Here is a 20868-nt window from a genome sequence, read left to right as displayed (position 1 = left end):
GGCAGTCAGGTACTGCTGGATCCTGGCTGCTATATTCTTGTCCATGTTCCTGCTGATTAGACGAATAGTTCAGTTTCAATGTGAACTGTAAATCAGGGAAAATCAATTTAAGTTTTGATTTAATCCAGTCCTGTTGGTCCTATCTGGGACTGACGCCATGATACGAAATATAATCTGAACTGTGGCAACATATACAGAAATAGTGAGTAAAAACAAGTCTTCAGATTGTCCTCTCTTGTCTGCTGCTTATGGGCCACAAAAATATTCTTAAGTTTTGTTTTTCAGTAATCTGAAGCGGATGAAAGGTTTGCCAGTGTTCAACAACCCAGCCTCTGTTTTGAACGACTCTGCCAACCACAACTGTCACACAAGGGTTTTTTTCAAAACCACATCCTTTTAAAGTTGAAGTAGATGCACAGAATTTGCCCGGCACACGGTTTACCAGCTGTTGGTGTGTTTTAACAAACGGAGATGAGATGAGAGGAGCAGCGATGGGCTCATCAGCAGCGAGTGGATTTATTGTCCTCTTTGTCTACATGTCAGGTACGGTACATTGACTAATTTATTGCACTTATTCAGTCAAGTTGAGGAAGTTCAGAGAAAGGTTTGAACTGACAGTTTACTACTTAACCACAGCTGTGTGATGAGATGCAGACCCATAAAACCCCCCAACGCATTCACTCCCACTGTTTGTCACATTTCAGTGTGTTCTCTTAACTAAATATTGATTGGCAAATGCAAATATATCAAAGCATGTATGAGTTTGTAATTATCTAACAGGAGTTGATGTGAACAATTAAGAGAAAGAAACAGCATATTCATTATGATGTGAAAGTAGCTGAATGACTATAGAGTATAACTGAAACTGCAATAACAGTAGAAAAAATTATCGTGGACTCAGTTGTTTATTCATCTGAAGGCATCAGTTACATCAGGATGTTGAAGACGTGCCCAACTCTTTTAATGTTTACATATAAGGGCTGTAGATAGGCAAAAAAAGACATCATGTCACCATTATTTTGACAGACATTGTAAATGTGATATGAGTCATGATTTTAGTGGGAATGTCAATTTTTGCATTTCATCTTCACTGAAAAAAGTACAAATATCATGATGATAGGATTTTTGCTGGGGTCTGTTCCAAACAAGCATGTTCCCTTACATCTGAGATATGATTTGTAGGCTGAGGAGTCTTTGTAGCACCACAATTCTTCCTTCAAATTGGTATGTTGTGACACACTTTACCTTAATGAAGAAATGACAGCTCCTGCTTCTAGCCATATTGTGGTTTCGATAATACTGTAAAACTTCAATTAGTGGCCCGGGCTATTATTTGCTTAAAGTGATAGTGCACCCAAAAATGAAAATTCGGCCATTATCTACTCACCCGAGGGAGGCTCAGGTGAAGTTTTAGTCCTCACAACACTTTCGGAGCTCACAGGGGAGAGGGGGTAGCAACACAACTCCACCTAATGGAGGCTGACGGCGCCCCAGATTCAAACGTCCAAAAACACATAATTGAAACCACAAAATATCTCCATACTGCTCGTCTGTAGTGATCCAAGTGTCCTGAAGCCCCGACGTAAAAAGTTGTTCGGAAAACGTCATTTGAACTCTGTTTTTAGCCTCATTGTAGCCTGTAGCTCTGACTGCCTCTCTGTGCACTGCGCTCACGTGTAGGCGCTTGCACGAGACCATGAAGCATGGGCACCGCCTTCATGCGTGTACATGTGCTTTCGCTGGTCTCACGCGACACACACGTGAGCGCGGTGCACAGAGATGCTGAATTTTCATTTTTGGGTGCACTATCCCTTTAAATCACTGGACTCATCAGGCTTATATTTGGGACAGGTACATTTGGGACTCAGCAAAGATGGGAAACACAATCAAATTGTTTATATGAACCAGTATGAATATTACTTGCATAAAAATTAGGCTTCAAATAATTATGAATCATTCATTCAATCTAGCTCCGAGAGACGGCACTTCAGAGAGAGAAAGAGCTATGACACTCATTTTACTGCACTCAAAGATTATGGCACCCAGCCTACTGACACAACACCACTTCATCATGATAAAACAATATTCATAACTTGTTCTTTCGCCATGGCGGTAAATCTAAATGAATTAGGGTCTTCTCTGGTGCTCATGGTGTCAGTAAAATTAACTGAATGATTGAATTGTGGAGAACTGAAGCAAGCTAAAAATGTGTAGCATCTCCATGTTGACAAAAGTTCAAATATTTACATTTCTATGTGCGATCTATGCAGCTAATTAATGTTAGCTCAAGTGGGGAGCCAACAATCTGGATTTATACATCCAAACAACTTTTATAAAAATGAACTACTTGGCAGCTGGACCAGGCATCTAATAGAGACAGGCCTTTATTTTTCAAAATGTATAAGGACTCTGGGCTTTTAATTGAAGTTTTACAGTATTTCGATTAATTGTGCAGCCTCCCTACATACTGTATGTTATCTTAATCTTAATGTTACTTGTATTTATAGAAGCAAAATTATTCATATATTATTATAAGTGTAAAAAAAAAAAAAATCACATTTCTGCTTACCACTGTCGATCAAAGTCTCATCTGATGTCACACTGTGAATATTGTGTTTTCTAATGTGTTTGTAATGCTCTGTGTTACAGTGGCACAAAGCAGGCACGTGCTGACTTACATTTCTGCTCAGATTTGTGCCGTGAGAGGATCAACTGTGGACATTCGCTGCAGCTATAGACAGCTGCCCACAGTAAAAAGACATTCTGTCCCAGTGGAGAGGATATTATGGTTCACTGAGATGCAGGATAAAGAACCTGTGGATCTGAGGACAAACATGGAGTACGCAGGTCGTACAAAGTATTACTGTGACAGGACGACCTGCACTTTAAGAATTGTGGGCCTGAGAGAGACCAACTCAGCCGAGTACAAGTTCAAGTTCAAAGACAGACCAATGAAGAGATTCATCGCTTCACCAGGAGTCACTTTATCTGTCACAGGTACCATTTTTTATTTCTAAATATTCCCCATCTAGGATATGATATTAATTACTGTGTATTTGCATGTTTGTGAACAGTATAGTGATAAACGGTGCGCCTGTGCCCTCCTCACAGATCCAGATCTCCAGGTGCAGGTGAGAAGATCCTATTCTACCTGGGGCAAACTGTTTTGTCACAGCACTTGTCATCTACCTGATCGTCCTTCCTACATCTGGTACAAGAACGGACAGAGAATTCAGACAGAAACATCGTCTTCATATTCAGACTACTTTGATGCTGCAGACAGCTACTCCTGTGCTGTAAAAGGACACGAGGATTTCCCCTCTCCTCCAATGTGTGAGTTTACTCCAGTCTTTTGCAAACGTAACGCCATCTGGTGGAGCTATTGGCACCATTCACTCAACACATTCATATTACTGATACAGAGTAACTGATGGTGAAAATACCCTCTCCCACTCCCCTATATCCATGTAGTAATCCAAAATCCCTTCACCCCTGTTTTCTTCAGAGGTCAGATCTTAAACTATTGAAAGTTCTCCTAAGAATCCATCTGTTAAGCTCATTTCTCACTGGACAAAACACCCACTCACATCTGGCTTTTCTGTGTAATGGGAAAGGTTATAACTGGCATTCACTCCCAGGTCAAGTGACTCTACAGTAGTCACAGGTATTTATCAGCTCCAGCTCCGATCGGCTTGCAGTTATGGAAATATGACACACGAGTGGTTCCTCATGGAGACAAGTGGCCGAAGTGGCCGCTGCTCCTTTGCGTCGAAAAGGGGTCAGTTGAGGTGGTTTAGGTATCTGATTAGGATCCTCCTGGGCGCCTCCTGTTAGAGGTGTTCTGGGCACGTCCAACTTGTAGGAGGCCCCGGAGTAGACCGAAGGGTGCTTTGCTTGGCCTGCTGCCCTCACAACCAGCCCCCAGATGGATTGACACTCAAGTCCACATGCCAATTTCAGCCCCATAGCCGACGAGATGCAATGTTTGGCGGCCACAAAAAACCATCTGTCTCAGTCCAAACAGCGCTCAAACATCACTCCAAATTGCTCCCGACACTTGAGAGACAGCCTGAATAATTACAGATATAAACAAGAAGTTACCACTCTAACATTTTCACTAGCCTCCATGCTGCTTTCTACTGTTTACTAAAGGCTCACTCATACACCCTTTATCTACCAAAATAGATACTTCCGTCATAAACGTCGTAATTGTCACTGCCCTCACACTGTCACATGTCCTTTATGATGGCATAGATACAGCCAATAGATGGAAGGTTAGAGCCAAAAGTTTCACGCAACAAATGAGGCGACGGTGGAGGAGGTCATATTATTGTATCTTTAACTGAGGCAGGGTTGTAGATAGCTGAGGTCTGTGCTGTCATTGTAAATATTTCGACATGTGGACGAAGAATTCTTTTCACTATTTTCACCATATATTAATTTATACTATTGTACATTACCAATTTGTTTTAATTCCATCTTTATTTAAAGTTCTTTGTCGTCCCCTACGATAATGTCTCACTTGAACTACACTACACCGCCTTCACGGTTTCTGGTGGTGCTGCTCAATTTCATCCGTATCTGTAAGGGCTCATTTACAGTTAACATTAGATATGGAGATGGACGGAGCCCTCTGTCTGTACGCTGCATTCCTTTAGTCTGTATCTGTGCATGTTTTCTGAGAGCTTACGGATAAAGCAAAGCAGTATCACCAGAATTCTTGGAGGCAGTGTAGCGTAGTTCAAGTGAGATACAACTGTAGGATATGACAAAGAACTTCAAACAATGGTGGAACAGAGTGGATCAATAATATATAATAATACATAGTGAAGAGAAATGAGTGAAAAAAAATTCTTGGTCCACGTGTAATGGCAGCACAGACCTCCGCTGTCTACAACCCTGCCTCCACTTAAAGGCACAATATTATGACGTCCTCCACCGTTGCCTCGTTTGTTGTTGTGTGAAACTTTTGACTCTGCTTTCTAGTGCCATCTATCGGCTGTATCTATGCCAACAAAAAGGGCGCATGGAAGTATGAGTGCAGTGACATTTACAATATTTGAAACAGACATGTATTTTGTCAGCTTTCACAAAATGGACAAAATGAATGCTGAGTACAGACAGAAGGCTCCGTCTGTTTCCATCTCCCTGTCTGATGTTGAGCATAAATGAGCCCTAACCTGCTTTCCAGCATGTCCATGATGTCACATGTGACACTCCATAAAAATAGGGGGAAACAATATCACTTGCTAAATGTTACTGCACTACGAGATGTATTTGTTACACCGTTGATTGAAAATGATTTTTGTTTCAGGTGTTTTCGGTCAAATCTGCAACAGAGTCACATACAGTAACAGAAGCATCTGCGCCGTCAAAGGCTCATCAGTGAACATTTCTTGCATGTACAACAGTTCCGAAGACCATGTTGAATCAAGACTCTGGTTCAGTCCTGAACGTAGTGATCAGTGGATGAATGCTGAGGACCTTAGTAAAGACTCCCAGTTTGCAGGTCGTGTTCAGGTCATTGACACAGAGGGAGGATGCTCCACCCTGAGAATCACTGACCTGAGAGAGAGCGACTCAGCTGAGTATCACTTCAAATTCACAACACCAAGCTTTGAATGGAGTAGTAGTTTACCTGGTACAACTCTGACTGTCACAGGTACTGATGCGAATACTGGAAATGTTCGTAATAGTTCAAAAGGATTTTTGACTTATAACTGCACAAAGAATAGTGACTGATTTGTTGATGGTTAAAGATGCTTTCTGATCAGTAATGATCATTAATATAATATTGTTCCTTGTTCTCATATCCAGCTCTCCAGGTGCGGGTGATCAGAAAAACAGTCCATCAGTCTCATACCGAGGCACAGCTGTTCTGTTGGAGCAGCTGCAGTCCAGCTGGTCATTTTTCCTTCGTCTGGTTCAAGAATGGAAAGAAAAATACGACCGAGGAAACTTCCACTTACACAGATTTCTTTTATCCCGGAGACAACATCTCCTGTGCTTTCAAAGGACATGAGGATTCCCGCTCTGTTTCACTGTGTGAGTCATTTAAGGTATACTTTGCAGAACTAGTCCCTCTCAATCACCACTTAGGACCCACTAGAAGAGTGAGGTGGTGTTTTTTCTGCAGAGACTGTGCTCCCTGCCTGGATTTTTCTCATACACTTGACTATTAGACAGCTGGGCAGCCCTGGGCCCTCGCACACTTAGCAGGAACGCACCTCAAAGTTAAAGTCTGTGGGTCCATGAGTGTGGAGATTAAGATTGGGCCAAAGACTGCTAGAAATCTGTGTGACAACTACCAGGAGTATTCAGGCTGTGACTTAATGTCAAAACTAAATGACAATGTTTCTCTCTCTGATAAATCATCTATAAATTACGAACCATCTTCAAATTAAACATGCTATTCTTGACAATATTCCCATCTTAAAGTTAATATGTATCCATATCTTCACCTGCAGATGCTCCAGAGCTTCCCTCTGTGTCACTGAGCCCACCTGGTGAAGTCATGCAGGGCAGTTCAGTGACTCTGACCTGTAGCAGTGATGCTAACTCAGCAGCTAACTATACCTGGTACAAGGAGAATGGAAACCTCATCAGACCTCTCAGTGAAGAACCACAGCTCGTCTTCAGCTCCATCCAGTCCTCTGACTCTGGACAGTATTACTGTGCAGCTGAGAACGAGCTAGCGACAACATTTGAATCCATCTTCATCAATGTGAAATGTAAGTGAAACCTTTTTAAAAGCAATGCATAACTACTAAGGTAGTTTTATTCACTACTGGTAACCAGATTTGGTCAAAAACCATCAGCTATCCAGTTGCAGATGCTGCCACAACTTCTTGTTATTTAAATACAAATTATTATAATGTGTAATTTCTCTTCCAGATGCTCCAAAGCTTCCCTCTGTGTCAGTGAGTCCCTTTGCTGAGATAGTGGAGGGCAGTTCAGTGACTCTGACCTGTAGCAGTGATGCTAACCCAGCAGCTAACTATACCTGGTACAAGGAGAATGGAAACCTCATCAGACCTCTCAGTGAAGAACCACAGCTCGTCTTCAGCTCCATCCAGTCCTCTGACTCTGGACAGTATTACTGTGCAGCTGAGAACGAGCTAGCGACAACATTTGAATCCATCTTCATCAATGTGAAATGTAAGTGAAACCTTTTTAAAAGCAATGCATAACTACTAAGGTAGTTTTATTCACTACTGGTAACCAGATTTGGTCAAAAACCATCAGCTATCCAGTTGCAGATGCTGCCACAACTTCTTGTTATTTAAATACAAATTATTATAATGTGTAATTTCTCTTCCAGATGCTCCAAAGCTTCCCTCTGTGTCAGTGAGTCCCTCTGCTGAGATAGTGGAGGGCAGTTCAGTGACTCTGACCTGTAGCAGTGATGCTAACCTAGCAGCTAAATATACCTGGTACAAGGAGAACCAAACACTGTCTCAAGGACAAGAAGGTATCTACCATTTCACCTCCATCAGCTCTGTGGACAGCGGGATCTACCACTGCAAGTCTGAGAATCCATATGGACAGATCAACTCTTCATCTCTATTTATAGATGTGCAGTGTAAGTAGGAAAACATTAACAGATCACTTCAAAATTAAAAGTATATAATGATTTATGAAAAGCAATTCCACAGACAGGTTGCATCACTAGTATTCATTGTAAACATCACCTTCTCCAGTGTGTAAGATTTAGTGGCATCTAGTGGTGAGGTTGCAGAACTGAAACTTCTACCATGTGCCAAGTGTGTACTGTAGGAGAACTACAGTGGCCAATGTAAAAACACAAATGGTCCTATCTCGAGTGTTTGGTTTGTCTGTAGAGGCAACATGACGGACTCAGTTGGAGAGGTCCTGCTCTGTATGTAGATAAAAACAGCCCATTCTAAGATAAAGAAAGCCATGATTCTTATCTCCAGGTGATTATACACTATAGAAAACACACATATTATATCGAATTCCTGCCAGTATATCCCCCTAAATCCTACACACTGGACCTTTAAATATCATTATGAATTCAGTCAAACTCAAACCACTTTCCATCAAATATTAATGAAATGTTACCCTCTTAATATTATCCTCCAGATGCTCCAAAGCTTCCCTCTGTGTCAGTGAGTCCCTCTGCTGAGATAGTGGAGGGCAGTTCAGTGACTCTGACCTGTAGCAGTGATGCTAACCCAGCAGCTAAATATACCTGGTACAAGGAGGATGAAGACTCACCAAAAACATCAGGACAGATCTTCACCATCTCTAACGTGACAGCTGAACACAGTGGGAATTATTACTGTGAAGCCCAGAACACAAGAGGACGTCGTAGCGCTGCCTTATATCTGATTGTTGTGGCAGGTTAGTTATACTCATTGGCCTCTTACTGTGTTTCACATGACCTAAACTACCTGAACAGCCATTTTTAACCTTGTATTTCATCTTAACCATCCAGTTGGACAGGCCTGTCACAACACTTCTAACCATGACATCTTGCATCCGGCCTCTGTGGCAGGTTTGTTATCTTTTTTCTACCAACACACACCTTCTGTATACACTGCAGATTTTCACATGGAGTCCACCACACATTGTTTTGATTTTCAGTTTTATTTAAACTGGGGTCATCTTATTGAAGTTTTGGACATCGGTACTATCGGTTTTATGGATTTATACTTTCACAGGGACTGCCAATTTCCCCCGTTATGTATGTGTGCACTTGCTCTTTACCTTCATTTGTTTTAAAGTGGGCGAGCAAACTTAGAAAGATACATAACTGTTGGGGGAGTCAGGGCATCGTCCCCCTGAAAAAAATATTGTAATTTAAAACAAATTTCCTGCATTTCTGCACCACCTGCACTAGTCTAGATTAGTTACACTGATGGTGTTATGAAGACCAAGAATGCATCAAGAACTGTATGACTGGGTGGAGAGGAAATGATTATTAGAAGAATGGATATTTCATATTTGAACTTCAATTCATGAAAACATAATGCAGCCTAAAACTGTAGTAGGTTGCAGGCAACTAGGTCGTCTTCAAGGTCAAATAAGGACAAACTATAGCCTTGTATCATCACAATATGAGGTAGAAAATTTCAATCTGCTGAAACAATTTTAAACCTGATGGTTGCATTCTTAAAGGTTAAGTGTGTAAGTTTAAGGGGGATTTGGTGGCATCTAGAGGTGAATTACAGATTGCAAGCAGCTTAAAACTTATGGTCAGAATTCCCTCAGTGTACAGAGTTAAGGAGGTTTTCATTGGGAGCAGAATTATCTACAGAGATCTCTTCCTCTGCAGCACAAACAGACCAGCTGTTAGAATCATTAAAAACACTGAATAAAGCAGTTCCAAGTTACAAATCAATGCATCTCTGAAGCTATTCGGCATCTCAGGGCTCGTCCACAACAACCTATTGTTTACTTACCCCTTCTCTCTTGTAATTTTACGTGTGTTCACCTTTTTCTGATCCAGACATTCTGGAGGTTTTTACCGTGAGCCGATTTATCTGCAGAGGTCTCTTCCCTTCCAAAACTTTCCATACCTGAATCTACGGCTATGGAGCCAAACAAACCATGTGTGAAAGTACCCTAATTAACAAAGTTCTTGCAAACCCTTAAGTCTTATTGACAATTAAATTCACAAACCCTTTACTGTTGATAAATCTGGGTGATAACAGCATCACTGATCAGTGATCAGCTGACTGTCTGCATCACTTACTGTACGTTACCTAAATGCTAAATCGTTTACAATCAGAAACACTCTGCTGAATGTCCAGGGAGGGGCACAGCACACGAAATTGTACCGTTTCTAACTGCACTCCAACAGACGGCAGAGCAGCCTGACGGACCCAAACATCCTGTAATAAACTGTCACTGTTTCTGTCTGATTATTGTCACAGGTGCATCGAGATCACACATTGTAATATTACCCCCTTTCCTCCTGGTCATCGTTTTCATCTTTGTTGTCCTATGGATTAGGTGAGTATCACTATTATTTTATCGATGAATGCTCATAATAAAGCCATATGTTCAATACAAATATGTATTATATTATTTAATTTTTCATTTATTCAAAATCCAGGTTCCCTAATCAACGGCGTGAACTTAGACGGAGACTAAACAACAGAGCACAGGTGAGAGGATGAGTTAAAGAAGGTGTCCCAGTCTCAGCTGAAGGGACGTCAAGTCTGTTGGTCAGTCAGGAAATATCCCACAAACTACAGGATGGTTTGCCGTGACATTTTGTGCAGATATTCACGGCCGTCAGAGGATGAATCCTACTGACTTCTTGTCTAGACCCACAAAGATGTTGACATCTGTGGTGCAGATGTCAACATCCTTTTTGGATTGCTATGAAATTTGCTACAGATATTCACGGTCCCTACAGGATATATTCTAATAGCTTTGGTATTCCCCTGACTTAAAGTCTAGTGTCACCAGCAGGTCAAATTTAAGTCACGTTTTATGTTAAATTTCTTCATAGCTCACATGGATTGGCACAAGTGTTTTTGTACAGACATTCCTGGTTCCCAAACGAGGTATCCTTCAGGTTGTCATGCAGACTGAAGTCATCCCCTGATGTTTCCTCTAGTGTCACCATGACGTTGACTCTTTTTCTTTATTTTTCTATTCATTGAGGACGAATTGTGATTATATTGATCTCCTGATCTCCTTTGTCCAGTGTCCAATGTTGGCATGCGAACAGGCTAAACTAAGATGGTCAGCAGTGTAAACATTATAATGAACTATATAACATTTTTTTAACATTTAATTTGGAAATATTCGTCTGTGGATTTGTTATATATAGATATTCAATTAAAGATTCTCAAAAAACTGAGACTTAAAGGTGAAATTCTCACTTTATTGAACATGATTTGTTTCCATCTGTCATGATGTTTTTACCTCTCCTGTCATTCCAGAGCCTGCCACGACTCACCTGCACACTACATGTCCGCTGTGTGTTTTCTGAAGCAGCCAATCACCTGTACAGTCTCTTACCTACACGTTGGCAACCAGAATTCTCATCATGGCTGTGATTTGAGAATTTTTTTTATTCTCACAGAAACAGAAATTAGAGTGACTGCGATTAGGTACAAAGATATTTCTGTAATCTTTGTGACTGCCTACCGTCTCCTTTCAAAGGAGGTGTTGCTGTATGTTGCACAAAGTCTAGCTAGAGTCTGACAGAATGAGTTACTGAGTTTTAAAACAACACAGCATTAAGTGGAAATTTGGTAAGTGTGTCAGTAGTGTTCATTCTAAGCTCTGCGAAGTTGTCAGGATGGCGACACAGGAGAAACCAGAACCCAGCACCACAAACCACTGCTTATATGTGGTATAACAACATCCGCTTTCTGTACATTTTTTTCTGGTCTGCTGTACCCCATGCAGGTATTCTAGGTCTTTATGAGGTTTTGTCTGTGTCATTTTATTATGAAACTGGGGATTTCATTTTGTAGGCGTTAAGCAGTGTTTTCATTGTTTACCACCTGACTAATAAGTGGACAGGCCTTATCCACCACTTGGAAGGCCAATTTGGTTGACCGAATTTCACGCTCCCATGCACCTCCAAAGTGTGGTCAAGGGTCTAACTATCACTGAGGACTTCATGTCCACCCAACTGATAGAGGTGGGAGGCATCCTGAACACCAAGCCCCTGGGTTACGTGTCCTCATATGTGACTGATCCAGATCCTGTAACCCCCACTATGCATCCCATGGAGCGGCAGGATTCTTCTCTACTGTGAGCAATTTACCACGTGGCGCTGGCGCCACTGTCAGATCATGGCTGACCATTTCTCGGCACAGTTTATCCGTTGCTGTCTTCCCGCGATGCAGGAGTGCAGAAAATGTAAGACACGAGTGGAGGATCTGACAGAGGACAAGATGGTCATGATTGTGGACCCTCAGGTGCCTCGAGCTCTCTGGCCAGTGGGACTGATAATTAAGCTAATTTGGAGTAGGGACCAACGTGCCTGGGCTGCTGAGGTCATGGTCAAGGGCAAACCATACCTGAGGTCTGTGGCCAGGTTGATTCAACAACCCAGCTGTGACTACTCCAACCTTGATACAAACATCTTAGCCAGCTAATCTGGGGGCAACTGAAGAATTCCCTCTGTCCCCGCTGACCGCAGCTGTCTCACCGTGTGCTACTGTTCAATGTGCGCTCTATATAAACTGCCCGGATGCACGGCGCACACTGAATACAGCCAGGTAAGAGGAGGAAGCGTCGGAGGGCCTGAGGAGCCAGCTGAGGCACATGGAGGGCCTGAGGAGCCGGCAGCGGCACATGGGGGGCCTGAGGAGCCAGCTGTGGTACATCGTGGGGGGCCTTATATCAGCTTGGCTTCATGGATAATAGTTTTATATTGCTGGGTTGTTCTGTTATTGTTTTGCTTATCAGTGCTTAGTTAGAGTTTCTGTCTTGCATCTTCTTTATTGCTTCATCCATAGTTTTATTATTTTATTATGATCTGTGTGTGTGTGTGTGTGTGTGTGTGTGTGTGTGTGTGTGCCTAATTCACAATTCATGTTCTGTATGTTATTTTATGCTCTGTAAGGTGTTTTGAAAGGTACCTTTTCAATAAAATGTATTATTATTATTGTTACAGTGTCTAAACATTGTTGATTTGACTAACTTTATGGTGTTGTTCTCATGCATCATGTCAGCCTTATTTGATTTAAATAAGTGCACCAGCTGTCTGCAGTAATAATGAAAGCAGGTTTGTGGTAAGTATTAGCACATTCTTCCTCTGATGCCCCTTTGAATGAGACCACAACTCCTCCAGACGCTCAAACAGGAAGCCATGATGTACTAGACACCAACCACACCTTAACATCTGCTCTCAACACTAAACTTTCTCTCTGCACTTACCCTGAGGATCACTGTTAAACACTCTCAAAAAAATGCTCAAGGTAAAAAAAACAAAAATCACTCTCACTGTCATTTCCATAAACTATATTTTAAGACGTTAATGCGTCATTTGAAAAACAACAGTAAGAATCATTTCTTCATTTCAGTTTGGGGATTTACAGCCATTTGTCTGCACCTGCATATTAATGATGTAAAGAGGAAGCAAGCCAGACTTTCGGCTTGATATCTATTTAATGTATCTACACCACCCACAGAAGACACACTGTCTTCACAGACCACATCCTCATTTTAGAATACATAAATGTTTATTGTTATTTCCTGAAACGCAGTATTTGTCATGTACGTGATCTGATGTGATTCAGTAGAGACGTGAGGAGCAGCTATGAGTTCAACTGCAGCAGCAGCAGCAAGTGGATTTGTCGTCTTCCTTCTCTCTGTACAAGGTACTGTACATCTACATTCATATTGTGAGACAGTTAGTACACTTCAGATATACACAGGAAGGTGCTGACCTCCATATGAGCCTGAATGAAACCTGTGATCTTCTGGTAGGTCATTCTGGTAGTAGCCTTCTCTGTTTGGGCCCCTCAGTTGTAGAGTGATGTTGTTGTTGTTGTTGTCGTCGTCATACTGGTTTTAGCGAGCCAATGCCACATACAAAAAACGTGTGATTGGAAAGCAAATTTTCTGGCCTATCAGTTAGTGCTATTGTTAGCTGTAGTTAGCACAGGAGGCAAAAGTGTGTCTGCCCTCCTTGGGATGTTAAGGACAGGTATCCAGGGGTGGTTGACAAAAAGGCCTTCATTTTAACCCTTGAGCATATTTTGATTGAACCGAGTTAATTTTCTTAAACCTCAAGCTACTGTTATTGACTTTGTTTTCTTTTAAAGATATTTTTTGGCCATTTTGCCTTTAATGGACAGGACAGGTAAGCATAAAGGGGGGAGAGAGAGGGGGGATGACATGCAACAAGGAGACACAGGCTGGATTTGAACCCGGGCCGCTGTGGCAACAGCCTTGTACATGGGGCGCCTGGGGCCTGTATCACGAAGCGAGATCAACCTTTCCTGGGTTACCCAGACCTATCCTGGGTCGACTAACCCTAACAATGGCAATCAGGATAATCGGTATCACGACGCTGGATATCTACTCGGTAACTCAACCCAGGGTTGCTTTATCAAGAGCCGTGAACGCGCACGCAGCGGACCAATCACAATCATGAGAGAAGCGCGTCCTCACAGAGCGTCCTCACAGAGCGCCATATATGGGGGAAAAAATGTATTTCTCATGTGAGGATCAGAGATTAATTCTACTAAAATATGAGGAGGAGGAAAGCAACATTACAGAAAAGGCCAACACCATGGCAGCTGCAGGAGGAGGAAACATGTGTGGCAACGCATAACGGGATGAATAATGTTAATTTTAGTTTAGATTAGTTTATTTGCACATAATGTTAAAAACAGACAGTATAACATTTACAAGATTAAAAAAAGAAAAGTACCAGAGAGGTTAGAAGCCACTAAAAGCTAATCAAAGAAATTCCCCTGTCAAAACATCAATGAAATCACATAATAGAGAAGAAAAAAAAACAGGTCAGGAAAGAAGAAATAGAGGAGGAGAGAGGGAAAAATCAAGACAAAACAAGGTAGCAAATAAAATGATGTGTAGGTTAAATTACTCATCACTGGTTTAAGTAGCTACAGTACCTGTACCTGTACGTCTGACACTGATCACACCCTTGAATCCCATGAAATCAATGCTGCGCAGATGAATTGCGTGTATTACAATTATCGTCTAACATCATTGCATCTGATAAATTGGTCTTCTCTGTCATAATGTTATATATGCTACAATAAAGCTTAAAGCTGACGCCACAATTAAATCATATCAACACCAAACTGATAGTCTGAATAAAATCATCCTGATATTGAGCTGTGTTAGAAATTAACAGCTGCGCAAAAATATACCTAGTCTCCCTCTTTAAAAAACAAAAAGGAAAATTCCTCAAACATCATAAAGTGTAGACATGATAGGCTACTTTCCACATTTCCAGCAGCAAAGCTGTCAATTAGGCCCATTATCTTTAACAGGGATCATTTCCTCCAACAAAACAAAATGTTGGCACTAATTAATGGTGCTATTAAGTGTCCGCAAATGATCAGTTTCTTTCTTATGAAGGGGTGGGATGAAAGTTCGACTTCTTTCACTCCTTTTTGAACAATCTTTTCATTGTTTGTTGTTGTTGCTTTCTTTTCTTTTCTTTTTTTTCTTTTTTCAAAATAAACTTTCAAATCAAAATCAATCAAATTAATTAAACTTCCCATCATGACTGGGCTGCATTTCTGTCAGCGGAGTCATTTTTTTCCGAACAGCTGATTGGCCAGTGGGTGGTGCTTTTTATAGGATCAGATTCAACCCTGAACTTACCCTGCTCCGGAGCAGGATAGCCGTTCAGAGTAAGTTACCATGGTGATCTACCCTGATAAGAACTGAACCGGCTTCGTGAGACGGAAAAAAACCCAGGGTTAACCCTGAAGTTAACTCGCTAAGACATTAATCCTGCTTCATGATACAGGCCCCTGCTCTGCCACTAAGCCACCGATGCCCCTTGACTTTGTTTTCTTTTAGCAAAATGAAACGAACTCAGTAGCCTTCATAAACCTGTACAAAAGGGGTGTCTAAACTTTTTGAACAGGGCTAGATTAGATAATGTGGAAATACCTGGGGGTCAACTGCCACTCGCATCACATAGGTTATGAAAAAGATACTCACACACACACGAGAGAACAAAACTGTTCATCTTTGAGAGAAAATGTGGTCAGCTGTCCACCACTCTTCAAAGCAGCGGCCCTCGCTGTCGACGTTATGCTTCTTTGCTGAGGCCATGTCGGCTACCTAGCAGAAAATGTGGAGGATGGATAGCAACAGTTGCAACTTGAAGTCTGTGTAAAAGGGACAAGGGGAGGACCGGACCACAGGCTGGACGGCTGTGATGTTTCGACAACGTGTTATGTGTGCGACCCAACCCTGGGAGATGTAACAAGCAGTTAACAGCAGTTAGCAGCTAACTCAAAGAAAAATACAGCAGCCGAAATTGTCCACAAATTGGGAAAAAATGAAGTCCTGGAGCTCCTTCCCCTCTGAGCAAAAGACAAGACAACCTGCCGTATAACAGGCATGGTTAATGATTGTTATTGCCATGTTATGCAATTGTTATTGTTTTTTGTTTCCAGAACGCTGGCATGCTGTCTCAAATCACATGCTGGGGTGGCATGATGCCGCTGTTTTTTGGGTCTGTATAAATAGCAGAGGCAGCTTAGTGAAGGGGCTTCATAGAGGCTCTGTCGCACAGTCTCTGTGTACAAGCGGCTTATGAGAAATTGAAAGCATTATGACATGCAACAAAAGTCCCGCGGCTGGAGTGGAACCGGAGACACTGTGGCTCTGCGATGCTCCATTCAGCTTTTCTCAGTGAAAAATTTCTTAGAACCGACTGTGCACTATGTGCCCAGCACCAACACAAAGCTGGTGAACATGCTGAAGCATCTAGCTGCTAAAACAAGAGGAAATATTGTACAAACATTCATCAGATGTCCAGAAACACGACTCTAAATGAATGCTAATGTTGCTCTGTGTGTGCTGGATGTGTAACTGTTTGCTAACACACTCTCCAGATCAAATCTATAAGGAGACAAAATGTCCATGTTGTGTTTACAGCTTGTTGCACTGCCCCTGAGTGGCCAAAAAACAATCAGTACTGCTTTAAGTGTGTCTACTGTAGATTTGAAGCCAGATGGTTTCTTCAGTGAGAAGGCATGTTAGTGTAACATGCAACATGTTAAAGCAGTTCGCCAAGCTCCTTTTCCATGCAGGTTTCCTCAACAACATTAGACTCTGGGGCGGCAGTAGCTCAGTCCATAGGGACTTGGGTTGGGAACCGGAGGGTCGCCTGTTCGAGACCCGTCCAGACCAAAATATGGAGCATGGACTGGTGGCTGGAGAGGTGCCAGTTCACCTCTTGGGCACTGCCGAGGTGCCCTTGAGCAAGGCACCGAACCCCCAACCGCTCGGGGCGCCTCACCAAGGGCAGCCCCCTCACTCTGAGATCTCCCCAATTTGTGCATGTATAGGTCCTGTTCATGTGTGCATGTGTGTGTCTTTTGGACCTGTGTGTAATTGACAAGCAAGAGTGAAAACATTGAATTTCTCCTCAGGGGGATTAATAAAGGAATTAAACTTAAACAACAAGGACTTTAACCCTTAGTGATCCCACATGCATAAACTTTTCAGGCTGGGTGTACTGCTGCCTAGAATTGAACCCTGAAAGGAGAATTCGCCTATTGGTTTATTTGTTTTTGCATGAAAAGCTATCAATGAGATTAGTTTTACAGTAAATAGTATGTCATAGAGTCACCACCAGATGCTGCAAATTCAGATTCCTTTAGCCCTTTTTAAACAGGAATTGTGCAAAGGAAAGCCCAATCAGTCTTCTTTCAGCATTGGCAGTATAAAAACAAAATCGGGGAGTGCAGCAAAATGCCGCCTACCTACTTTTGTTTATACAGAATGTGCCTTTTTCGGGGCAATGGGGGGCGTGAGCAAGTAACAAAACGTGTAGCTCAGTGTGTGACGTAAACAGTGACGTGGGAGGGAAGCCGCGGCTGGTCAGTCCTTGGGCGTTTCTCTCGTAAGTCGGCCCGTTCTTTACCGTCCTCGTCATCTGATGGTTAATGGCCTCTTTGTTTGCGAGGACAAGGAGGGCGTGCAATTCCTTGTCTCCCCAGTTGCTCATCTTTACAGTGTCTGTCAGGTTTGTGTTTCCCTAGCTGCTCGCTAATTCTTGCTATCAGCTGTTTCCTGTTTATCCACCGCCAGTGGGTCGCACGTGTGGCGTCAACAGCTCCTCTCACAAGTCATCAACAGCCCATCCTGTGGCGGAGGGCCGTCCCGCTCTTTTAAAACCAAAAAGGTTCTGCCAATATGTCTACCCTACAAGGCGGAAAACTGGGCACCTCGGATCAACTCGTCAATCCGGCTCTGTGTGTATAAACGCTCGCAGCTTGCCGGCAAAACGGCCCAACATTCGCTGAACATCTGGCAGTGTAAAAGGGGCTTGTGTTTCAGAGCAGCAAATTTAAAATAAAGTATTTAGTTAATTATATTTTTATTAAGATTAATTTGAATTGTGTTTGTTTGTGTTAATGTTTGGAAGCAATTACTAGCCAAAAATACCTGATACAGCCATGTACAGCTTTAATTTTCACCTTTGAAGCAGACCCCTGCTTCAGACAAGGTTAATTTCAGGGGCTTTTTTTTCATTAACATCAGTAGTTGTGGCTATATCTCTTCGTGGAACAAGTTGTTATCTACATGTCACACTATTTGCCCACACCTCAGTGTTCTGCATTTCTCTACAGTTTCCATTCACACTCTGCTGATTCTTTTTTATTTACCACACCCTTCTAATATCTAATCTTAAATGTTTATTTTCCTGTTAGGTTAATACACTGTTAAAGTTTACAGGTTCAGTACATTGCTGTTCCTTTACTGCACCATCTGTATGATGTCTTGCTTCGGTGAAGTTAGATATTTACTGCAGAGATCATGTTTTCATCTTTGACCAATGCTTTGCATTATGATTTTTCATGTAGAACTGAATGTAGATTTCTTCATAGCTCTGTTCACTTTGGCATAAACCAGATCCAACATTAAAGCAGTACAGTATACACCCATTAAAAAAGTCCCTGACACAGATGTAACATGTAAGGAAAACATGACACAGAATATGTTACAAGTTCAGTTTGGGTTAAGATAAAATTGCAGTAAACTGTCTGAGTTTTGCAAAGTTAGCCCATATGCCCTGGCACAAAAACAAGTTGGTGGCCTACTGTTAGACTATCTTTGTCTTACAATAGGTGCGTTTACATGGACATGAGTAACCTGTTTGTGATCAGGTTTTTGGAGTATCCCGTTCATGTGTTTTAGCGTGGAAATGTTTATATGAAATCCTAATATGCTACCTGGAGTACTTCAAAATAAACTAGGATACTGTGGCATGTATTCACCTTATCTCGGTTATTGAGATATTGAGTTATTGACTGTCTTGCCACAGCTTCAGCCAAATGACGTAACAGAAATACAAATAATGACGGCAGCGACAGCGTTTCATTTCGGGAGCAATGGAAGAGGCTGCGTATCTTGATCAACTGCTCCCCTGTCCTATACGTAGTGGCAGTGACAGTCTGGCTTCAGTGTGGAGGACAGTTTTATAAGCTTTTCCGAAAATTGTTAGGTGTGTAACTAAGTAGTATATGTGTGTATGTTTGAGAGAGAGAGAGAGAGAGAGAGAGAGAGAGAGAGAGAGAGAGAGAAAGAGAGACATGGATGTCCACAGAGCAGACAGCTGTTTGTGTTAGAGCAGAAATGAAATTAGCTGTTAAGTTTGAAGAGGAGGAGAGGTGATGTGTTGATATGTTGGATGCTGTAATCCTTTGGTGCTGTAAAACAGTCTGTCTGTCTGTCTGTCTGTCTGTCTCAGTGTATTCAGTTGGCATAGAGGTGCCAGCCTCATGCACTGCTGAATAAATAAATAAAGAAATGATTCGTGGCTGATGTTATTTGATAAATTCTTTTTTAAACAAGTAATATTCATACTGCTTTGAATAAGCCATTTGATAGCATTTCCCATCTGAACAAGAGTTTTGTGTGAAAGGAATTAAAGGTATCCCATATAGACTCCTGTCCCAAATATACACTGAGGTCAGTGACTGAAGCAAATAAAAGCCTGGGATATATTTATTTTACAGTAACTGGTAACCGGGTTACTGGTATTTTTCATCTGCACAGGAAAAATTAATAACCCAGCATCTCGGCACTCATGTAAACACCAAGTCCTGAGCATGATCATAACTGAGATAAGCCTCATAAGTGGGTTGTTCATGTCCATGTAAACGTATACTCACAGACTGAAGGTGTGATGGCATGAAAGCATAAGTAGTTTTTAGAAATAAAGTTTCACACACTGAAGCTCCTTCAATACAAATGAAAGTCTGTCTCCTGATGTTCTGAGTCTGATTGTGGTTCCTGATGTGCTCTGTGTTACAGTGATACAGGGTCAGAATGGCTGGGCAGTGACTTACACCTCTACTGAGATCTGTGCTGTAAAAGGATCAACAGTGAACATAGGCTGCAGCTACACATATCCACCAACAACAGGAGCACAATATAACAGACTAAAAGATAGAATTTGGTTTACTAAAATGAATGGTAATGTGCCTGTGGATCTGAGAAAGATCTCAAACCGTGTACAGTACAGTTACTATATAAACAACTGCACTCTGACAATCAGAGACCTGAGAGAGAGCGACTCAGCTGTGTACAAGTTCAGGTTCACAACAAACCAACTCCCTGGTTACACTGGTTTAACTGGAGTCACTTTGTCTGTCACAGGTAACATTTTCATTCATATGTTCATTACTTCCATGTTCATCTTGAAACAATAATGTGAATGTGTTGTGTGTTATTTGCATTTGTGTGTGTTGACAGTTTTATCTAAAATAACATTCCTGTTTCATCCTCACAGAACCAGACCTCCAGGTGCAGGTGAGGTCTACCTGGCCAAAGCTGAAGTGTCACAGCCGATGTGTTCTACCTGCTCGTCATTCCTATGTCTGGTTTAGGAATGAGAGGAAAATTTGGAAAGAAACTTCTTACTCATATTCAAGTGACATTGATCCTGCAGACAGCTATTCCTGTGCTATAAAACAACATGAGAGGTGGCGCTCTCCTCCAGTGTGTACGTTTACTCAGGACAGGACAAAAACAACAACAACCAACAACAACAAAACAATTTTCAGATATACTGTGTGTGCAATATAACATATTTAAATTCTTTTGTTTTTTTTTGCGATTCAGGAATATTAGAGGTATGAAATATGTTGTTGCTACATTTAATGACGATGATGATGTCATGGCCAGTAGCTCTCAACTGAAGTT

At 41.8% G+C, this 20868-nt stretch overlaps 2 protein-coding genes across 3 annotated transcripts in view; both read left to right on the top strand.

The window, feature by feature from the left end:
• Nucleotides 1-400: 400 nt before the first annotated feature.
• On the top strand, nt 401-12607 carry LOC144462496 (cell adhesion molecule CEACAM5-like). The gene is made up of 13 exons (XM_078166442.1): nt 401-543; nt 2650-2997; nt 3112-3333; nt 5315-5662; nt 5818-6045; nt 6468-6731; nt 6895-7158; nt 7322-7582; nt 8104-8364; nt 8459-8518; nt 9900-9978; nt 10082-10133; nt 10920-12607. Exons 1-13 carry the CDS (start codon nt 477-479, stop codon nt 11034-11036), a joined length of 2571 nt encoding a protein of 856 aa, XP_078022568.1. The 5' UTR covers nt 401-476; the 3' UTR covers nt 11037-12607.
• Nucleotides 12608-13131: 524 nt separating this feature from the next.
• Nucleotides 13132-20868, top strand: part of LOC144462498 (B-cell receptor CD22-like) — a 39722-nt gene continuing 31985 nt past the window's right edge. For both annotated transcript variants that reach the window (XM_078166449.1, XM_078166448.1), the window contains exons 1-3: nt 13132-13316; nt 19978-20322; nt 20456-20668. In XM_078166449.1, the coding sequence (XP_078022575.1) occupies nt 13256-13316; nt 19978-20322; nt 20456-20668 (619 nt within the window). In that variant the 5' untranslated portion in view covers nt 13132-13255. The remainder of the gene's footprint in view (nt 13317-19977; nt 20323-20455; nt 20669-20868) is intronic.

The sequence above is a fragment of the Epinephelus lanceolatus genome, chromosome 3 (genome assembly GCF_041903045.1).
Source record: "Epinephelus lanceolatus isolate andai-2023 chromosome 3, ASM4190304v1, whole genome shotgun sequence".
In the NCBI taxonomy this organism is placed as follows: Eukaryota; Metazoa; Chordata; class Actinopteri; order Perciformes; family Serranidae; genus Epinephelus; species Epinephelus lanceolatus.
This window is presented reverse-complemented; position numbering and strand designations above follow the sequence as displayed.